General features: G+C 54.6%; 8 protein-coding genes across 8 annotated transcripts; 3 read left to right on the top strand and 5 right to left on the bottom strand.

Annotated features, from left to right (window-relative positions):
• Positions 1–1218: 1218 nt before the first annotated feature.
• On the bottom strand, positions 1219–2122 carry HRG_08487 (3' exoribonuclease family protein; the record flags this gene model as incomplete). Its single annotated transcript, XM_044866958.1, has 2 exons — positions 1219–1949; positions 2002–2122. The coding sequence occupies 2 exons, from the start codon at positions 2120–2122 to the stop codon at positions 1219–1221; spliced, it is 852 nt and encodes a 283-aa protein (XP_044717845.1).
• A 2109-nt stretch (positions 2123–4231) lies between these two features.
• Positions 4232–7093, top strand: HRG_08486 (zinc finger, c3HC4 type (RING finger) domain-containing protein; the record flags this gene model as incomplete). The annotated part of the gene is made up of 2 exons (XM_044866957.1): positions 4232–6717; positions 6787–7093. 2 exons carry the CDS (start codon positions 4232–4234, stop codon positions 7091–7093), a joined length of 2793 nt encoding a protein of 930 aa, XP_044717844.1.
• A 250-nt stretch (positions 7094–7343) lies between these two features.
• Positions 7344–8222, bottom strand: HRG_08485 (uncharacterized protein; the record flags this gene model as incomplete). The annotated part of the gene is made up of 1 exon (XM_044866956.1): positions 7344–8222. One exon carries the CDS (start codon positions 8220–8222, stop codon positions 7344–7346), a length of 879 nt encoding a protein of 292 aa, XP_044717843.1.
• Positions 8223–8811: 589 nt separating this feature from the next.
• On the bottom strand, positions 8812–9624 carry HRG_08484 (PAXNEB protein; the record flags this gene model as incomplete). Its single annotated transcript, XM_044866955.1, has 2 exons — positions 8812–9509; positions 9570–9624. 2 exons carry the CDS (start codon positions 9622–9624, stop codon positions 8812–8814), a joined length of 753 nt encoding a protein of 250 aa, XP_044717842.1.
• A 700-nt stretch (positions 9625–10324) lies between these two features.
• Positions 10325–10841, top strand: HRG_08483 (RNA polymerase rpb8 domain-containing protein; the record flags this gene model as incomplete). The annotated part of the gene is made up of 2 exons (XM_044866954.1): positions 10325–10674; positions 10736–10841. 2 exons carry the CDS (start codon positions 10325–10327, stop codon positions 10839–10841), a joined length of 456 nt encoding a protein of 151 aa, XP_044717841.1.
• A 92-nt stretch (positions 10842–10933) lies between these two features.
• On the bottom strand, positions 10934–12031 carry HRG_08482 (NUDIX domain-containing protein; the record flags this gene model as incomplete). Its single annotated transcript, XM_044866953.1, has 2 exons — positions 10934–11900; positions 11994–12031. 2 exons carry the CDS (start codon positions 12029–12031, stop codon positions 10934–10936), a joined length of 1005 nt encoding a protein of 334 aa, XP_044717840.1.
• A 345-nt stretch (positions 12032–12376) lies between these two features.
• HRG_08481 (sugar transporter domain-containing protein) lies at positions 12377–14392 on the bottom strand (the record flags this gene model as incomplete). The annotated part of the gene is made up of 5 exons (XM_044866952.1): positions 12377–13095; positions 13153–13174; positions 13230–13421; positions 13476–13928; positions 13979–14392. The coding sequence occupies 5 exons, from the start codon at positions 14390–14392 to the stop codon at positions 12377–12379; spliced, it is 1800 nt and encodes a 599-aa protein (XP_044717839.1).
• Positions 14393–15888: 1496 nt separating this feature from the next.
• On the top strand, positions 15889–17403 carry HRG_08480 (lyase domain-containing protein; the record flags this gene model as incomplete). Its single annotated transcript, XM_044866951.1, has 3 exons — positions 15889–15943; positions 16058–16830; positions 16879–17403. The coding sequence occupies 3 exons, from the start codon at positions 15889–15891 to the stop codon at positions 17401–17403; spliced, it is 1353 nt and encodes a 450-aa protein (XP_044717838.1).
• Positions 17404–17638: the final 235 nt, after the last annotated feature.

Genomic DNA, 17638 nt, shown 5'->3' with positions numbered 1-17638 from the left:
TAAATTTTAGTAAGCTCTTATAGTATAATTAAGAATAAAATATAAGCTTAGTATAGCTTATTACCTATAAATAGATAGATAAATAAAACAACTTAACTAAACGCTTAAATAATACTTATAATACTATATTAACTATAAATAAAACGATTAAGTTAAATAGCTATTAATAGTATAACTAGCTTATAATAGCTTAGTTATAAAAATAACTAAGCTCTTTTAGTATACGCTAATTATAGATATAACCTAGAAGTATTTAAGGTTACTCGATAAGAACTATAAGTAAAATAAGTAATACTATAAGTAGATTAACTATAAAAATTATATAAAGAAATATAATAAGAACTTTAATTCGTTAAAGAATATATATCTCTTATATAGGTCTAGGCTAGCCGCCGGCTACCTAGGAGCGTATATAATAGGTTATGCTTTTATTTAAATAGCTAGCTAGCTAATAAGTATAGAGCCTAGTTCTAGCTACCTAGGCTAATAAGTATAGGGATAATAAGGCTAGTAGGGCTAGTATAATTAATAGGAGAGGGTAGGGTAGAGCTAGTAGTATAGGCTTAATAATATAAAAGCTATTAATTAAGTAGCGCCGCGCTATACTTAAGGGAAGGTATTATATAAAAGTCTTTAACTATTATAGGTTATAAGCTTAAGCTATAGCTTAAGCTATATAGTTATATATAGAGGGCCGGATCCTATATTTATATATATAGGCTAGCCGCGTATAGGAGAGCTCTATATAGCTTATTAATATTATCCTATAAACGGTACCTATATATACGCCTTTACCTACTCCGTAATAAAACCTATACTAAAAGAGGAGAGGGTTTTCCTTTATATACTTTAGTTTTTCCCTTTTATTTAATATTAAAGTTCTAAATACTTTTAGCTAAGTACTTAGTATAATCTTAAAAATAATAATAATAATAATAATAATATATACTATTATATAAATAGTAATACTCTACTATATTTTAGCTAGCTTAGTATATTTACCTACTTATTTATATATATAGTAGTATAATATTATATTATAGTTATTTTTTTAAATACCTTTACTTTACCTTTAATAATAAAATAAAATACTAGTATATACTTTATTTTTATTATAATATTCTAGAGATACTTACTCACCTACTATATATATATATATATATAGGTGTGCTTTATATAGACGCTTTTATTAACCTGCCTAGACTATATATAAGAACTCTATTGCATTCCTGGTGGCCCCTTGCGGAGAGCGACGGCAGTGGCTTGCCTCGATGCTTTACTTGCTTGGACGGCCCAGGCGACGAGCCTTTGATGAGCATTGTTGTCCCCCGACGGCAAGCGGCCCTTGAGCCAAAGGTTTGTGATCTCGTCGCGAGCAGGGAGATACGCAACGCAGCAGGCCGCCAGTATAGAGTCGTGGTCGGACGGCACCGGGTCTATCACCACCGTTGTCGCGTCATTGTCCACCATGAGAGCGGCAACGCCTCCAGATATCGTATCCACGCAGTCTATCCCGGCATCGGCGATTGCCGCGGCGGCAACATTGATACACCCGCTCAGAATGTTCATCGTGTTCACTGCTTCAAGCCCCGGGTCCGCAGTAGCACGGCTGGCTATTTCTCCCTCAATAATCGTGACCACCACATCCACGCCGCTTTTGGGCCAGCGGTCGGCAATCATGGCGCCACGGAGAGCAGTCTCGAGATGAATGCTCAAGTCTCGCTCACTTGAATCACGAACATAGCCTTTTCTCTGATTCGTTGCGAATGGCGCGTACTTGACGTGAGTGGAAAGAACCATGTGCGGCGAGAAGGGCGCAGAGCGAGGGAGAGATCTCGGGCCGTGAACCGTGCAGGTGAGCTTCATGCCCCCAGAGCCAGTCCTTCGCGTAGGTTCAATTTCCAGGTACGCGGACCCTGATGCCGAGGGAGTCACTCCTGTTTTGAGATCTGTTGCGCCGTCAGCGTGCTGGAGGGACATACTTGGGGCCTTGAGTCTCACAAACTGCCCGGATATTTTCCAGCTCCCGGTCGCGACTTGAGAGAGCAACGTCGACGTCGTCATCATAAGAAGGGAGACATAACGAGCCTCCTGGCCCGTGAACTCGTCTACGGTCAGCCATGGTTTATGCAGCCGTCTGGTTTGCTTGTTGGTGTCCCATCAGGTCTCAAAGTCGGTATCAAGAGTCGTGGGGGTCTGCAGGATGCAGCTGGAATTCAGCACGAGAGGTACCAATTGGGCAGGAGAAAATTACCTACACATTCCTACCTACTTTACTGTACTGTAATTACCTAGGCGCGTTGATCGAGATGCACAGTTCGGCGGGTACTTGGTACTTCATAATCAGGCAACTGATGTACTGTGCCACTTTCCTCCTCCCCAGCTACGACAACCTACCTAGGTACCTTGGGCCCCGATACCTAAATAATCACAGGCACCCTTGTTACTTTGAGCGTGAAACTCCCATGCACTTGGGCGAGCTTATATCAGCCGCGACCCTCTAATCGAGCATTTAAGCATTTAAGGGCTCAAATTTGGCAAAATTTTCTTCAGTGGTCACCCATCCGCCTTCGCACAACAACAACCACCGCAGCAACGCTGCGTGAGTGTCCGCATCTCATCCTCCGCCTTGCGATGCTGCGGCTTGATTACGCGGCCGGGCTTTGCATGGACAGTACTCTTGAACAATGAGTCTGTAAACTGACCAGCAATTCACCTTGGCACTGTGATGGCGAGAGGTCAACCACCTGTGACTGATGGTGAGTGCCGGTCTTCACCCTCTAACCCGAAGGCACCCGCGTGCCTGGCAAATTCTTCACTCCCCCTTTCCCAAATGATGATAATCTACCTTCCACTGTTCCCGTGATCCCTGAGCGCTCGAACAAACATGCACTACCATCTGATATCCTGGCTGGAAGCGGTCTCTGGAGCTTTTGCACATACCCCGTGTCCGCAGCCCGCGTTACTGACCCAGCTTTGCAGACCCTGCTACGGTGCTACGAAACTAACGTCGACGGCCTGCTTGAGCCGAGGCGTGCTCGGCTCCAGCATAGGTGACTGTGAGTCGATCCTCTGGTTCTTTATCTGTCCTGCAAACCCCCGACTTTCCTCCTGACTCAATGATGAAAACCATTACATTCAGTTCTGCTTCTGAACACACGTGATGAATACCTATACCATACCAAGATCTCTGATGGTCAAAGGACGGCACAACAACGCCCTATTTTACGTTGCTTATACGCTGAAAAAGGCACATTACTGACTCGTTATCCCAGAACTAGGAACACTCTCTCGCCCCGGCTACTACTTTACCTCGCCACCATCAGGTACGTGCAACGCCCAACACGGGACACTGCTCGTGAGGTGCTGGGGCAAGATGTGATGATTCAAGTTATATCCATTCAACAATTTTGTTCCGGCCGAGTCGTTCTTCCGCACTCGAGCATTTACTTGCAATGATGAGTGGTGGAGTTGCTGTTCCGGTGTAATTCGACTTTAGTGCCCCTTTGATGAGTTTCTCGTTTTGAGCCTGCTTAGAAGAGGGACCGGCCGGGACATATGAGTAAACTGGCTAGTCTGACAAGATACTTGCTTCTGTGATGTGTTTAAACAAATGCTGTCTTTAGTCTCTTACTAACGTTTGCAGCAGGACTGATGATGATTTGCTTGGTAGAGGAAAGTCATGTAATCGACAATATATTATGAAATAGCATCAGAGACACTTTACTCCCTTTTGTTCGCAATGTTTTGATATGTCTGAACAATTAAGCGTCAAGAATCTATTTCTTGAAGCGGAAACACATGAAATCTGCAAGCATTACCCCGCAAAAGCGAGCCAGTGGTTAATTAGAATGGCGGACTTTTGAGGGGTGCTGGTCTGTGTACAGAGTACCTGCTGGGGGATGACAAACTCCCACCCACTACCATTCCCGTCCTGCTCTTCCGCGTTCCTGCCGGGTCCCCCAGCCGCGACGACACGTCTGCTAAGACTTCTTCTCCCGACCAACCCGGACAGAGGTGCCTTCTTCCCCCGTCGCTCAGCTGTCCTGGGTGAACAACGGCCAGCTGCGGCTAACTCTGGCCACGCTCGACAATGTCTCGTCATCGACCGTGTCCTCCGGTCACCGTTCTCGCACCCTAGAGATACGCTCAATAGGCCAACCCTCTCGAGAGCCGGCCGCTCGTCACCGCACCCTGTTGACCGCCGACGCTCATCTCCACGCACCCCGATATGGAACAGCATCCCCGTTTTCCTACTCTGGCCTCGTTGGCCCCAACGCCGCCTGCTTCCAGTTTGCAGGCACCGAGCGCCTCGGGCTGGTACAACTTGACGGGCTGGGTCAACGTGACGCGCTACGCCCCGTTCCTTGAAGAGCTTGTCCGGGCTGGCCCGCGTGTATTCATGAAGCTGGGGTCCTACATGGCCTCATCTGCGTCGCTGGATACGCATTCGCACCACTATGCGTCCACCACGGCAGAAATGCTCCGTTCCATCGCTCCCGACCCGAACACCTACAACATCCTGAGACCCAGTGACTCCGCTGCACCCTCTCTCGGATCTTCGGGCGAGGATATACCGATGCAGCCATCTGCTTTGCCCTTGGAAGGCGCCCGGGGCCTCGGCAGCGTCTTTAGTTATGCTACCAGCAAATGGGCTCTGTCATGCATTGCAATGGCCATCATCCTAAACCGCACTCACATATTCGCCGCCACACGACGACGCGTACGCTTTCGCTGGCACATCAGACTTCTACTTCGTCTATCCCCGATTCTACTCCTCGTCATGCAAGTGTACCGCTTGCTTCAGTCAATACAATGCCAGACGTCGCCTGATTTTGCTCGATTGCGATGGGGCGACGAGAAGAAGAGCTCAGAACTCATGTTCTCACACCCGAATGCCTGGCTCAACACTCTTAGCTCTACTCTCCTTCTGGGCGCTACAGATGAGCAGTCTTGCGTCGCCGTCGGTATGACACCTCAGCAAGATCAACCTAGCTCTCAACCTCTTCAAGGGTCTCTGCCGAAACTGTGGCCGCTATTCGGCACTTTCTGCCTCAGCCATTTTCTTGAAACCATCTCCTGTGCGGTCCAGGGCCGCGCCCCTGCCTCTGAAACAGGCATGACGCTCTTTGAACAGTCGTTGGCTTTTGCCGAGGCTGACGCGGCCGTCAGCAATCAGCTAGGCTGGGCAGCTTTTGCGAATCCCTCACGCGCCTCGGGTAAAGGCGAGTCGGAGTTGGGAAGCGCCATTGCGCTGACCCGCTCAATGGTATTGAAGGGGGTTAACGCTGCGCCCGAGGTTTTGTTGGTGGCATTCTTGTCATCCATGGCTCACATCACCAGTCAGATCTTGGGCGTCTTTGATCTCCAAGCCAGATTTCGCCTTGTCAACACGGGGCTTTGGGGGATCTGCTTCATGGCGAGTATCGTCTGGAGCGTCTTCTCCTTTGAACTTGGAAACCCCTCTGCCCTCGGATTGCTGAGATTCCCAACCGTCTGCATCATTGGGTTTGTCCCGCACGTTCTCGTGCTGGCCGGGATCATAGCGTGTCTATGCATTTACGGCCTGGCCCTGTTTCTCTCGGCCTTGGTGCCGTCAACTGAAGAAGATTTGCCACCGTCGAGCTTCCGCCAACGACTGGCCCACGCGCACAGCAACATGCAAGCCAACATATCCCTTTCCGACATCCGCGTCACACGGGAGATGGACTTTTACACGGCCCTGTTGAGAACTGGATTCTCAGCAATTACCATGGCGAGCGAGGCAGTCTACCTGAACGAGGACCGCGGAGTTAGCCTACAGCGCCATACATGGCTGGAGGAAGCACGCTTGCGCGAAGTTGAGGAGATACAGCGGCAGTGCATCGGAATGGGGCTGCCCAATTCAGGCCCTGACCAGGCCGGCACCATTGGGCTGATACCCATCAAGACGGGCTCGGTCGCAACTTCGAACGGGTACGCCAGGGAGCGTGCTGCACAGAAACTGCCCAAGAGTCGCGGTGAACGGGGACTGCGGTTTGGGACGGGAGCGACTGAAAGAAGCTCGAGGTGGTTGATGGCAATGGAGTTTCTCTTCACCATTGGCAAACTCGTTGCAAGAGTGTGCGCCCTGACTTGCTCTTGGATGTTGGGCAAACTACGCATTCGAGCCCAGCCGGCGTGGCTGCTTTGGCTTGCCCGCCGTCCCAAACCGGAGGACGAGTCGAGCCAAGCGCTGGGTGCAGGGCATAACTCCGGCGGCAGGCGGCTACCTGCCCCAGACGGCCAAGCTGGCTTCATTCCCACAAACGACGGGATAGATGTCGAGGCAGAGTTCCGGCTGGTCAGCGGGTTCGCAGACGAGGAGAGTCTGGAACTCGATTTGTATAGATATTGGTTGAAAGGAGGGTGGTGGGGCTCAAGTGACTCTAGCGGCGATTTCAAACCTCACTCGGCAGATGATGACTGGGACAATACGAGCGTGGTATCGACGACGAGCACTACCGACGGCATCGGGGACGAGCAACCCGATCGGGAATCTGACGATGATGGGCAAAGGACACCGACTCGAACTTCGCCATTCATATGTCACGACGGCTCGACTTTCAACGACTGTCCGTTGGGCATGAGCGATCTTGCTCGGCTGCTACATCCCACCAGTCGCGAAGATCGAGATGACGCACAGAGACTTGCAGCTCATCTCCAGAGCGATCAGATCGTGACCAGAGCAGGGTATCGGCGAACAGAGAAACTCCGGCGAGCTCAAATTTTGACGACGCCAGGCCAGGGGTCTTTCAATCCCGACAGTGGCCTAGGAGGGCGCATGACAAAGCTTGGCCCAGACGATGAGGAACGCTTACTGGAGCAAATTCTGCTGTCGCGCCGTCGGACGCTTGCAAACTCCGGATCGCATGCACCTGACCGCAACGGGGCGTACGCCGAGAGTCCGCCATGTGTGGTCTGCCAGAGCTCACCACGCACCATCATTGTCTGGCCCTGTCGCTGCCTGAGTCTCTGCGACGACTGTCGTGTGTCGCTGGCCATGAACAACTTTGACAAGTGCGTCTGCTGTCGGCGAGATGTCATGAGCTTCAGCCGAATCTTCGTGCCATGACCCAACCGCGACATCGTAAAGAGGTTGGAGACGGCGGGAGGGTAAATAGAACAGGATGAATGGACGTGACAACGTGGAATATATGCGTCATTGTCCTTTGTTTTCATTTATTGAAGACGAGCCTACATAAATTCGTCCTGGGCCAAGCCTCGGATCGACCGGCAGGAAGTCATATACTCATATTGGTAGAGCAAGTGTATTCGCGGCGGTTGCAGCCGTGAGCCCCGGGTAGCAATTACCGAAGAGCCCATCACATGGCAGCCCATTCCATGCTGAAGGTTCGAACTGGAGCTACATCCGAAGGAGGCTGTTGGCCGCTGAGAAGGAAGGACTTTTTCACAGCTGTGGCAAGCCTCCCACCGCTAACGACGTCAAGAATGGCTATCTCGTCATCCCACTCGTACTGGTTGGCCATGAAGTGTGCATGAAAACGCAGCGGGTCACCGGGATACACGCTGTACTGGGCCCCGAATCGAAGACCAGGAGTTGTGTAGTAGCCGCCTGCCTTGAGGAAGCGGCAGAGAGCCCCCCCTGTCGTTCCAGATATGCCGCGCTGGTGGTCGGCGATCCCGGGGATGAGATGACTGCTAGAGACCAGGGTGAGGCTGCTTACGTGGGCATCGGTCTGGCGTGAATGGGGTTGAGGCGACGCGCCTGGGGTAGGACCACAGCCAGGTCCCCTGGCAATGAGGAGAGAGGGTGCTTGAGTCGGGGAAACCCGAGGTCGGCCGAGCCGGTCGGCAATCTCTGCGGCTTTCCTCGCATTCCTTTCAGCAAGTGCTTGCTGTGCTGCCAGCTTTCGCCGACGCAAATACTCCATGTAAGAGTTCCGCGACGCCGTGTCGGCGGAAAGAGACGACAGGGCCATCCGATGAGCCGCGGCGATGTCTACAACGTACGCTACGCCCAGCCGAACCAAGGCATCGGCCTCTTCTGGCCGTAGCTCGATGGGCAGGCCGAGGAAGATGTTCTGGGTGGGTTGCTGGGGTGTGGTGCCGACTAGCGTGCCGCTGATGTTGTGCTGGCGGCGCACGAGCGCAGCGGCTTCCGGCTCGAAGATGAGGAATCTCTCGGCCACCTTGCAGATGCGGACGGCGAGATCCGGGGTCTCCATGCGAGAGTTGGCCATTGCTTCTGAGGTCGACGGAGCTTGTCAGCAACTATGCTGGGACTTGAGGGGGAGTCGGGCGGAATGGAGAACAGCAGGGTGCGCATTGCAGTCATAAGTCGTCTTCGTATGTAATTGAAAAGTTCATCAGAGTTTTCAGTGGATTGACAGATTCAAGGATGTGTAATCACGCAGGCGCCCTGCGGCATGGGAGGGGCGAGGCGTCTGAAAGGATGCGGGCAGGAAATGCAAAGGCTTACCATTGATGTGTGCAATGCCATCGTCCTCACCACCGAGACGGGACGTCTCCCGGAAAGGGACGAACGGGCTTGGGAATTTTGACTGAGCAGCAGGGGAAAGAAAGGGTGGCTTGTGTTTTTATACTGCAAGAGGGCTACTAAATTCACCGCCTGCGATCCGCTTGCAATAAAACGAAAAGCAGTACTGGATATAAGGATAAGTAGCTGAGAATATAACAATTTAATGTCCAACGAAGCTGTTGTGGTATCAAGAGAGCACGTAGGTAAAAACTCGGACTTTCCAAGATTATTTCCTTGTTTTAAAAAAGAAGATCTAAGCAATATAGACACCATTGGCGATATAGCACGGCCTAAAAATCGAGCGACTGCTTCGGGACTTTGGACTCTGGTGCTTCAGAGGGTTGTGAGTCTTGATCTCCTACAGGAGGCAGGCTAAAGGGCATGATGACCATGCCGTTTGACGCGCTTAGTTTGAAAGACCTGTCTTCTCTGAGGCAGCTGTTTGCCAGCCCGCCGCCCCTCTCGTGAAATACCGGCAAGCTGTGGACCCGCAGCAAGCCCTGAAAGTTGCCATCACGGTCGGACCCGTGGTTTGTTGTTGCATGGCGCGGGAGAGAGACAAGCTCGATGACGCCGTCGGACAACAGCTCCATCCATCTCGTGAGGCCAGTCGTGCGAGGGTAAAGCGACACGGGCAGCGTTGCCAAGGCCGTGGCTTTGGCGGGGAACTGGCGCAGTATACTTCGGAGGCCATGCAGGAATTGAAGCACCTCGTGCGGCTGGCAAGCTGCTGAGCCATACACCGTGGGCGACAGGAGATTTGGAACCAGTATCCTGTGGACGGACAGTGGCGGCGAGCTCGCAAGCTTGGCGGCCACATCATCGAGGAAGGGTTTGAACGGCGGTGCCGCTAGATGGCCTTGGAAGTCCCTACCGTGGAGGCTGTGAAGCTGGCCTCGAATGGCGCTCGACTCCAGGCGCTTGGTGAGGTCGAACGAGTGGCAGAATGGTTCGGCATCGTCGGGTGAAGCTGGCCCGGCCTGAGCATCTAGAGAGGACGTCTGTGAGCCGCGTGTTGATTCCCGCATTGTCGGCAGAGACGGCATACCCGTGGCAGGAGCGGACACGTTGCTGAGCGCCTCATACCGCCAAGCAATCCTCATCTTGTCGGACGAGGCAGCGTCACTTTTGCCGTCTGCCTTTGAAGAGCCCCTGCTCACCCTGTCGGCGAGCCCTGGCAACTCGCGCCGACACATATCGCCAGGCCCAAGGAAGTGGACATGATGGCCCTGGACCAAGCCTTCCGCAGCAAAGTATCGTAGCAAGGTTCCCCCAAAGTCGGTTGTGCCGGTCTCCTCAATCAGCAACGCGGTTCCCAGCGGTATGCCGCAGTGGCCTGCCAGGAGTTGATCCAGCGAAGCAGTCCCCGTCGAAGTCGTGGGCCTGCCGTCCAAGGGCGAGGGCCGGGTGCCGAGGCTCACTGCCTTGCCTTGCTTCTGCACAGCAGGCAACGCGCCTGGAGCCCGAATGACGGCGTTTTTTTTTCGGAAAGACATTGTCCAGCATGTTACTCGGTCTCATCGATGGCGAGCTCCATGAACAGGTCCACGGGCGGGTGCAGACTGCAGACCCATGCGCCGGGCTCTTTTAGTTAAGACAATCCTTAACTACGAATACCACGAAGAAGACCTTAAAACAGGGTCTCTGCTGCTGACTCAGCGACCCTCACTTGCTTGCAAGACTTCTTGAGCACCCTCCCCTCCCCCACCATAGTAGAACGGCAAAATCGAGTCCAAAGCAGCAAGCTTTTGCGCGTTCGGCCTCGCCCTCGTCACGTCTCCTACCTCCTTCGACAACCGCGCCATGTCTGGGGGCAGCAGCGGCGATGCGACTCTCTTTGAAGAGCGCTTCACCATCACCGACCATGACCAGTCCAAGTACGATCGAGTCGCTCGCATTTCCTGCACGTCGGGCGACTCCCAAACCGTCATGATTCTCGACATCAACACCGAGCTCTTCCCTTGCGCCGTATCCGACTCTCTGCACGTCGTGCTCACCACGACGCTCTCGCCCGACGGGAGCAAAGAAGACGACAAGGGCTGGCGCGATGTGGGCAAGGGAGGCGATGCGCCCGCCACCATTGCCGACTTATACGACTACGTGTGTCACGGCAAGATTTACAAGTTTGAGGAAACTTACGATGGCAATACAATGTGCGCCATCCCCCCACTCCAAAATCAGTGCCATGCTGACCAGGCTTGCCCGAAAATCTAGCAATGCATACATCTCCTTTGGCGGCCTTCTCATGTCGCTTCAAGGCCCCGTCAAGAAGCTCACACCTCTGCGAGTTGATAGCATCTATCTTCTGATCAAGAAATAGAGGATTGCCGCGAAAAGAGACATCTTCTACCCATGGCCCGAGCCAGCCTCGCCGACCCTTGCGTCCGTGCCGGCCATAATCGTCCACGCCTTCTAGGCCGGATGCCAGTTGGTCTGGTGCGGCCCTGGAAAGGGCAGCTCGCGATGCATCCTGCGTCTAATGGCGGCAAATTCTGCCTCGTTGTCCTCGGTCAAGATGCCGTGGCGAATGAAGAAGTCGAGGACGACGAGGGCGCAGTTGTGTTTGAATTTGCCTTGGGCAAGGGCCTCCTTGACCTCGTCTATGTCGCAGAGATAAAACTCTTCGACTTCCCCGTCCTTGGGTTGAGGAGTCACATCGGCAGGCAGCTCGAGATCATAGACCCATTGGCACTCGGGGTAAACGAAACCACCCTCGCCGACCTGCTTCTCGTCGGTGATGTACATGTACGTGACTGTGCCGACGCAGCGAGCCTGGCGGCGGACCAGATGGTCTGGCAGGCTCGCCTCCTCGTCGGCCTCGCGAATGACGCACTCAAAGGGGTCCTCGCCCGTCATCAGTCCACCGGCGACGGTGTTGTCCAGCATGCCGGGAAAGGTGGACTTGTCAGTAGCGCGCTTGGGCACCCACAGCTTGAGGCCGTGCGGTGCAGCGGCGTCGACAACGTAGGCCGTCAGGTGCACGCCGTAGCGCATCGTGCCCAGCAGCCCCATGGCAGCACGCTCCATGCTGAAAAGCAGCTCACCTGTGCGACTGTAGACAGGCCACACCTCGTCGCGCCAGCCTCGGAGCAGCTTGAACGTGCCCTTGTTGCGCCAGTGATCTGCCAGGGCCGCCACGACGCGACTCCGCTCCTGCTCCGTCGGCAGCTGGAACAGCAGCACGGTCCGGTCGGTGCGGTTCAGGCCCACGTCGCCCCTCACGCTGACCGGGACCTGTTCAAGCTCTCGCACGACGCGGTCTAGCATGTACCCAATGGGATACCGCCCCTGCTCGTCTTCCCACAGTAGTGACCAGAGACCATGCTGCGCCAGCTCTGCCTCGGCGGCGTTCCCAGCGGCGACCTCGCTGTAGGGAAACCTGCGAGGGCCGCGTTAGCGGTGGAACAGCAGCACCTCTCTCTCTGCGACGAGAGGGGCCGCTTGCAAATGATGCGCGATGGAGGAAACACACTTGTCTACTACGTCGATCAGCTCAATGTTCGATTTCATTGTGTGATGCACCCCGATGCGAGTTTCCACGGGATAATTGAAGCGGCGAGTGGGAGAGGCGAGGCTCCGCCAGAAAGCTCAAGCTAGAATCGGTACCAAGTAAATTAGTCACTTGGGACTCAGTCTTCAAGTTGCTTATAAAGTAATTAGAAATGCCGAAACCCGCTTTTAACTCATTGTAACTCTCCTGGGTCATCATCATGAGTGAGTGATGAGGACAAGAGCACTTCGTATTTATCCGGTCCTGAGTAAAAAAAAAATTTACAAAACTATATTACTAAACGTCATTCGGGATAGAAGTAGAGACTCTATATATGGCCATATCCCTTTTCATGTCTTTTCCCCTTAAGTATCCTTGGCCTGGGACGAACCAGTGTCCTTGACCACCGACTGGGCCGAGGACGCATGGAACGCATACAGAGGCCGTATGGGCTCCGTGTCCTGGCCGCGCATCTTCTTCCAGAGTCGCCGCAGCTTCTGTGCATAGTAACGGGCGTGGTCGCGGTTCCGGACGCTGAAGACGCCGTCCAATTCCTCCAGCGTCATGTTCTTCGTCTCGGGGACGAGGAAGTAGGCAAAGACAAACCCAAAGATGTTCCACGTGGCATACCAATAGAAGCCCCCTGTCGCCGTGAACTTGTCCATCATCTCGGGCCAAGTAAAGCTGATGAGGAAGTTGAAGGCCCAGGTGATGGCCGTGGCGGAGGACATGCCGACGGCGCGAATGTGTAGAGGAAACGCTTCGGCGCTATACGTGAAGGGCACAGGGCCGAGGCCAGGAGAGTACAGGATCATGAAGAGGTAAAGGCTTGCCGCCACCATCGCCAGACGCTGGTTCTTGTCTGGAATCAAGAAGCTCGAACCAGTCCAGAACAGTAAAAGGGCCATGATGGGAAACGTGACGAGGAGCAGCCGGCGACGTCCACAACGATCGATGGTGAAAATTGCGGGTATTGCCCCGAGGAAGTTGCAGACGCCGCTGCCAAACGAGACAAGGAGGGCGCTTTCGTGAGAGTATCCGGCGTCGATGAAGATCTTGGTGCTGTAATAGGCGATAACATTGACTGTTTGCTGTTTAGCAAAGCTCACGCCGAGGAATAAAGAGAAAGGGCCAAACCGACCTCCGCAAAACTGTTGCATGAACTAGAGGAATGCAAGTCAGCGTTTGTGCCGGGAACAAGGGAAGCAGGCCGCCTACCATGCAGAACCAGGCGCTTTGGGCCGCGCGGCGGTTACGGCGGATTGTAAAGAACTCTTTGAACAGCTGCCATCCGCCCTTCTGTCCCTCGCTCGGTCGAAGCAACTTGTACGCAAGGTACATGTCGCGGGCGGCTTGAATGTCGTGCTTTCGAAGCAATTTCAGCGAGTCAAAGGCTCTCTTGAAGTCGCCCTTGTCCATGTACCAGCGAGGGCTCTCGGGCATACAGAAGACGAGGCAGCCGACTATCATCGGCGGCAGGGCCGTGATTCCGATCATCCATCGCCACTGAGAGTGGGGGCCTAGAAAGTCAGCCTTTTGGAATACAAGGGAGACGACGAAGCCCAGCATGATTCCGAAAGCCGTCCACATCTGCCACATCATGGTCAGAGCCCCGCGAATGGACTTGGGGGAGCTCTCGGCGGCGTAGACGGGAGTGGTGCTGGACTTGGCGCCGACGGCGAGACCGAGGATCAATCGTGCCACGAGAAAAGAGATCCAGTGTTTGGACACGGCCTGCCAAATGGCAGTGACAAAGGCGAGGAAGCACGAGACGGCAATCGTTCCGCGGCGGCCCCATCGGTCGTTGAGCGGCGCATTGAGCCAGCAGCCGAGGAGGGCCGCGGCAGCGTACGGTGAGCCGTTGACGAAGCCCTGCATCAGCTTGTCTGTGATGCCAAACTCTTCAAAGTAGAAGGACTGTGCCGCTGTCAGTTTGTATACACCGGCTTGACGGGATGCTCGCTTACCTGGGCTCCGTTGATGACGGTCTGGTCCATTCCCTGAACAATGGCGCAGCCGGCACAGAGCGCGCACAGGAGGTACAGCTTGCGAGGCGACGACTTCCATTGATGCTTGATCTCGAATCGTAGAATAGCCTTGTCCGCTTCGGTGAGTTCAACGAGCCCTTCAAATCCGTCTGGTATGTTCTGGGTCTTGGCCGCAAGACAGCCCCGGCGAAAAAGTTGGCGGTGCTCGACGAGCCCATTTTCCTCGACAAATCGATCGGCATCGGCGACAACCTCGTCGTTGCTCATGGTCTCGAGAGGGTTTTGGAGAATCGCGGTGGTCGACGAGGAGTTGGTTCTCGTCTGCTCCTGATCGCTGCCGCCACATGGCGAGACGGCGGCCGCGGACGGCTGCTTTTCCCTTTCACCAGGCATGGCGTACGTTGGATTCCCGGCACGTAGGCTTGTGTTTCTCAAGCTGAACAAGAGGTATGCGTTGACGGCCAAGTGGGAAGGTTGGCGGCTGTACCGTCGCCATTGCGAGGCTGGAGCGGGGGGCTCGTGGGCATTTATATCTATGCCGTTGAGAACCCCCCATCATCATCTTCTAGATCAGTCACTGTAGCTGGGCAAACTCTATCCCGATCATACGGTCAGCGGAGCTGCCAACATCCGCACGCCCATGGCAGGCTGCAAGCTTCATGTTAGACCGCCGAGGCGCGTCTCATGAGGGCCGGAAGCTTTGAGGGCGTCTCGTCTAAATCTGGGGAGAAGCTGGAGAGAAGGTTTCCAGGCCTGCAGATGGCTGGCTCGACACGTATCGTGGGTTAAAGGTTCCAACTGTTGTGATTATGTCGATGTTTGGCGTGTGCCATCTTATGCGCTCCGGAAGGGATGCGGCGATGGCCTCGCAGCAAGACGACAATCCCTTCCCCCGCGCCCGGCCAACGATGGGCTCACTCAAGATGCAGCTCGCGGGCTTGAGTTGGTTTGTGGCGCCGGCCCGTGTAGCTCGTCACCGTCAAAGGCAAAAGACGCCACCTCGTGTAGCCGTCAAGCTATCGACCTGCATGGATCTTGATGGCTTCAAGCCATCATCAGGCCGCTGAACCAAAGTCAGACCAAGTGCCGCGACCTACACTGCGAAGTGCTTTCAGTGAAGCAGTAGCAGCAAGCCCCAGCTTCAGAAGTCATTTCGAGGCACAGGAAATATCTTCTGTAACGCATGCGCACAGACAGAATTGTCGGCCCTCGTGTGACCGACCTGCAGAGGGCAGCCAGGCAATGTCATCAAACGTCGTCGTCCCGATTCCGAGACGTGGTAATTACTTTGGACCAAAGGAGTCACTGTGGGATTCGTAAACGGGTGTCCATGACGATTCGATGTTTGCCTCGCATTAGTTACCTGGTAGCCTTGTTTCGTTTCTCGGGGTTGCTTTGGGGCTGGAGCGACGACTGCCAAGGGACTCTAGAGACCGAGAGTTCGCCGCTCCCAAGCAAGGCTGATTGTTGGCTGGCAGGGGAGGGCGACTTGAGACGGGACGCAGGGGTCGTGTGTCCAAGCAGGTAAGTTAGAGAGGCATCGCCAAGGTCACGCGTATTGGCTTGGCCCAGGCTCTTGTGGTAGCGATAACGAAATTGTGATACGATAAGTGACAATGACCAAGTAACTATCGAGACGCAGCTCTTGGCCCAACAGCCGCCCGAGGCAAATTACATGCTTACCATCCTGACTCAACAAATCCTGCCTTTAGTTAACTACTCTTCAGACTCTTACGGACATTCGACAGCACCCAATCTCTGCTGCTGCTTCCTTGCGTTGCCTTCGTCTTGGCGGATAAAAGAAGAAAGAAAACCCCCTCTCCTCGTCAATTCGGCTCTTCTCCTCTCCTCCCCCGCCTCCGACTCCCGACCTCATCCACCAATCCATCATGACGTCTAGCTCCAAGCCAGAGGGCAATATGCTCTGGGGCGGCCGCTTTACAGGTATGGCACGCGCGCAGCTCGGCAGACTCCGTCTTTGTCATCGGTAGAACCCAATGGCCAGCTTCAATGGCAGGCCACCAAAGCTAGAAATCAGTGTCTGACTTGCGCACACAGGCGGCCTCGATCCCCTCATGGTCAAGTACAACGAGAGCATCAACTTTGATCGTGCCCTCTACAAGCAAGACATCCTCGGCAGCATCGCCTTCGCCCGCGCCAACGCCAAGGCCGGCATCCTCACCTCCCAAGAGTTCGAGCAGATCGAAAAGGGCCTGCGTGACGTCGAGAAGGAATGGGAGACAGGCGTCTTTTCCATAGTGCCTGGTGTCGACGAAGATATCCACACCGCCAACGAGCGCCGCCTCAGCGAAATCATCGGCAAGCAAGTCGCCGGCAAGCTGCATACCGGTCGCAGCCGCAACGAGCAGGTCGTCTGTGACATGCGCATGTGGCTGCGCGACGAGCTGCGCACCATCGAGAAGCACCTCGTCGACTTCCTCGGCGTCGTCGCAGCCCGTGCCGAGCGCGACATCGACCTCGTCATGCCCGGCTACACCCACCTGCAGCGTGCCCAGCCCATTCGCTGGAGCCACTGGCTGCTTTCCTACGGCCTGGCCTTTGCCGCCGACCTCGAGCGCCTTCGCGAGACCATCCGGCGCGTCAACAGGAACCCCCTGGGCTGCGGCGCCCTCGCCGGCAACCCCTTTGGCATCGACCGCGACATGATGACGCGCGAGCTCGGCTTCGACGGCCTACTATGGAACTCGATGGGCGGCGTTGCCGACCGCGACTTCGTCTCCGAGACCCTGCAGTGGGGCGCCATGGTGATGCAGCACATCTCTCGCTGGGCCGAGGACCTCATCATCTACTCGACGGCCGAGTTCGGCTTCGTGCGTCTCGCCGACGCCTACTCCACCGGCAGCTCTCTCATGCCCCAGAAGAAGAACCCCGACAGCCTCGAGCTGCTGCGGGGCAAGAGCGGCCGCGCCTTTGGACACATGGCCGGCTTCATGATGACCCAAAAGGGCCTTCCCAGCACCTATAACAAGGACCTGCAGGAGAGTGTCGAGCCTATGCTCGATCACGTCAAGACCGTCTCGGACAGCATCCAGATTGCCAACGGCGTTCTGTCCACCCTCACCACGAACGCGGACCGGATGCGCGCCGCCCTGGATCCATTCATGCTCGCCACCGACGTCGCCGACTACCTCGTCCGCAAGGGCGTCCCCTTTCGCGAGACCCATCACATCTCAGGACGCTGCGTCGCAAAGTCGGAAGAGACGGGCACCCCAATGAACGAGCTGTCCTACGAGCAGCTCAAGGCCATCGATGGCCGCTTTGAAGAGGACATCCGCGACGTCTTCAACTACGACACGAGCGTCGAGCGGAGGTCGGCAAAGGGCGGCACCAGCAAGTCAAGCGTTCTCGAGCAAATCAAGGTTCTCAGGGAGATGTTGGGCTAAATGACCAAGTTTATGAGTGGGAAGAGGCACAAGTAGGAGGGGACAGCCTGGGCGGCGAGGCAAAAGTATGCAGCGACTGTGTTTTTTCGCCTTTTGAGAAGGCTTGCGGCACCTGCCACGGCCTACACTTGTATATTTGCCTTGGCTGACTGGATAAGCTTTGTGGCATCGGGTGGCAGTACAAGTTAAAAAATGAGATGCCTCTTGAGCCCAAGCCACCCTCGCCACCCTCGTC

Source organism: Hirsutella rhossiliensis (assembly GCF_020360975.1).
Source record: "Hirsutella rhossiliensis strain HR02 chromosome Unknown scaffold00010, whole genome shotgun sequence".
Lineage (NCBI taxonomy): Eukaryota > Fungi > Ascomycota > Sordariomycetes > Hypocreales > Ophiocordycipitaceae > Hirsutella > Hirsutella rhossiliensis.
The sequence above is the reverse complement of the archived record's forward strand: the minus strand, read 5'-3'. Positions and strand labels throughout refer to the sequence as shown.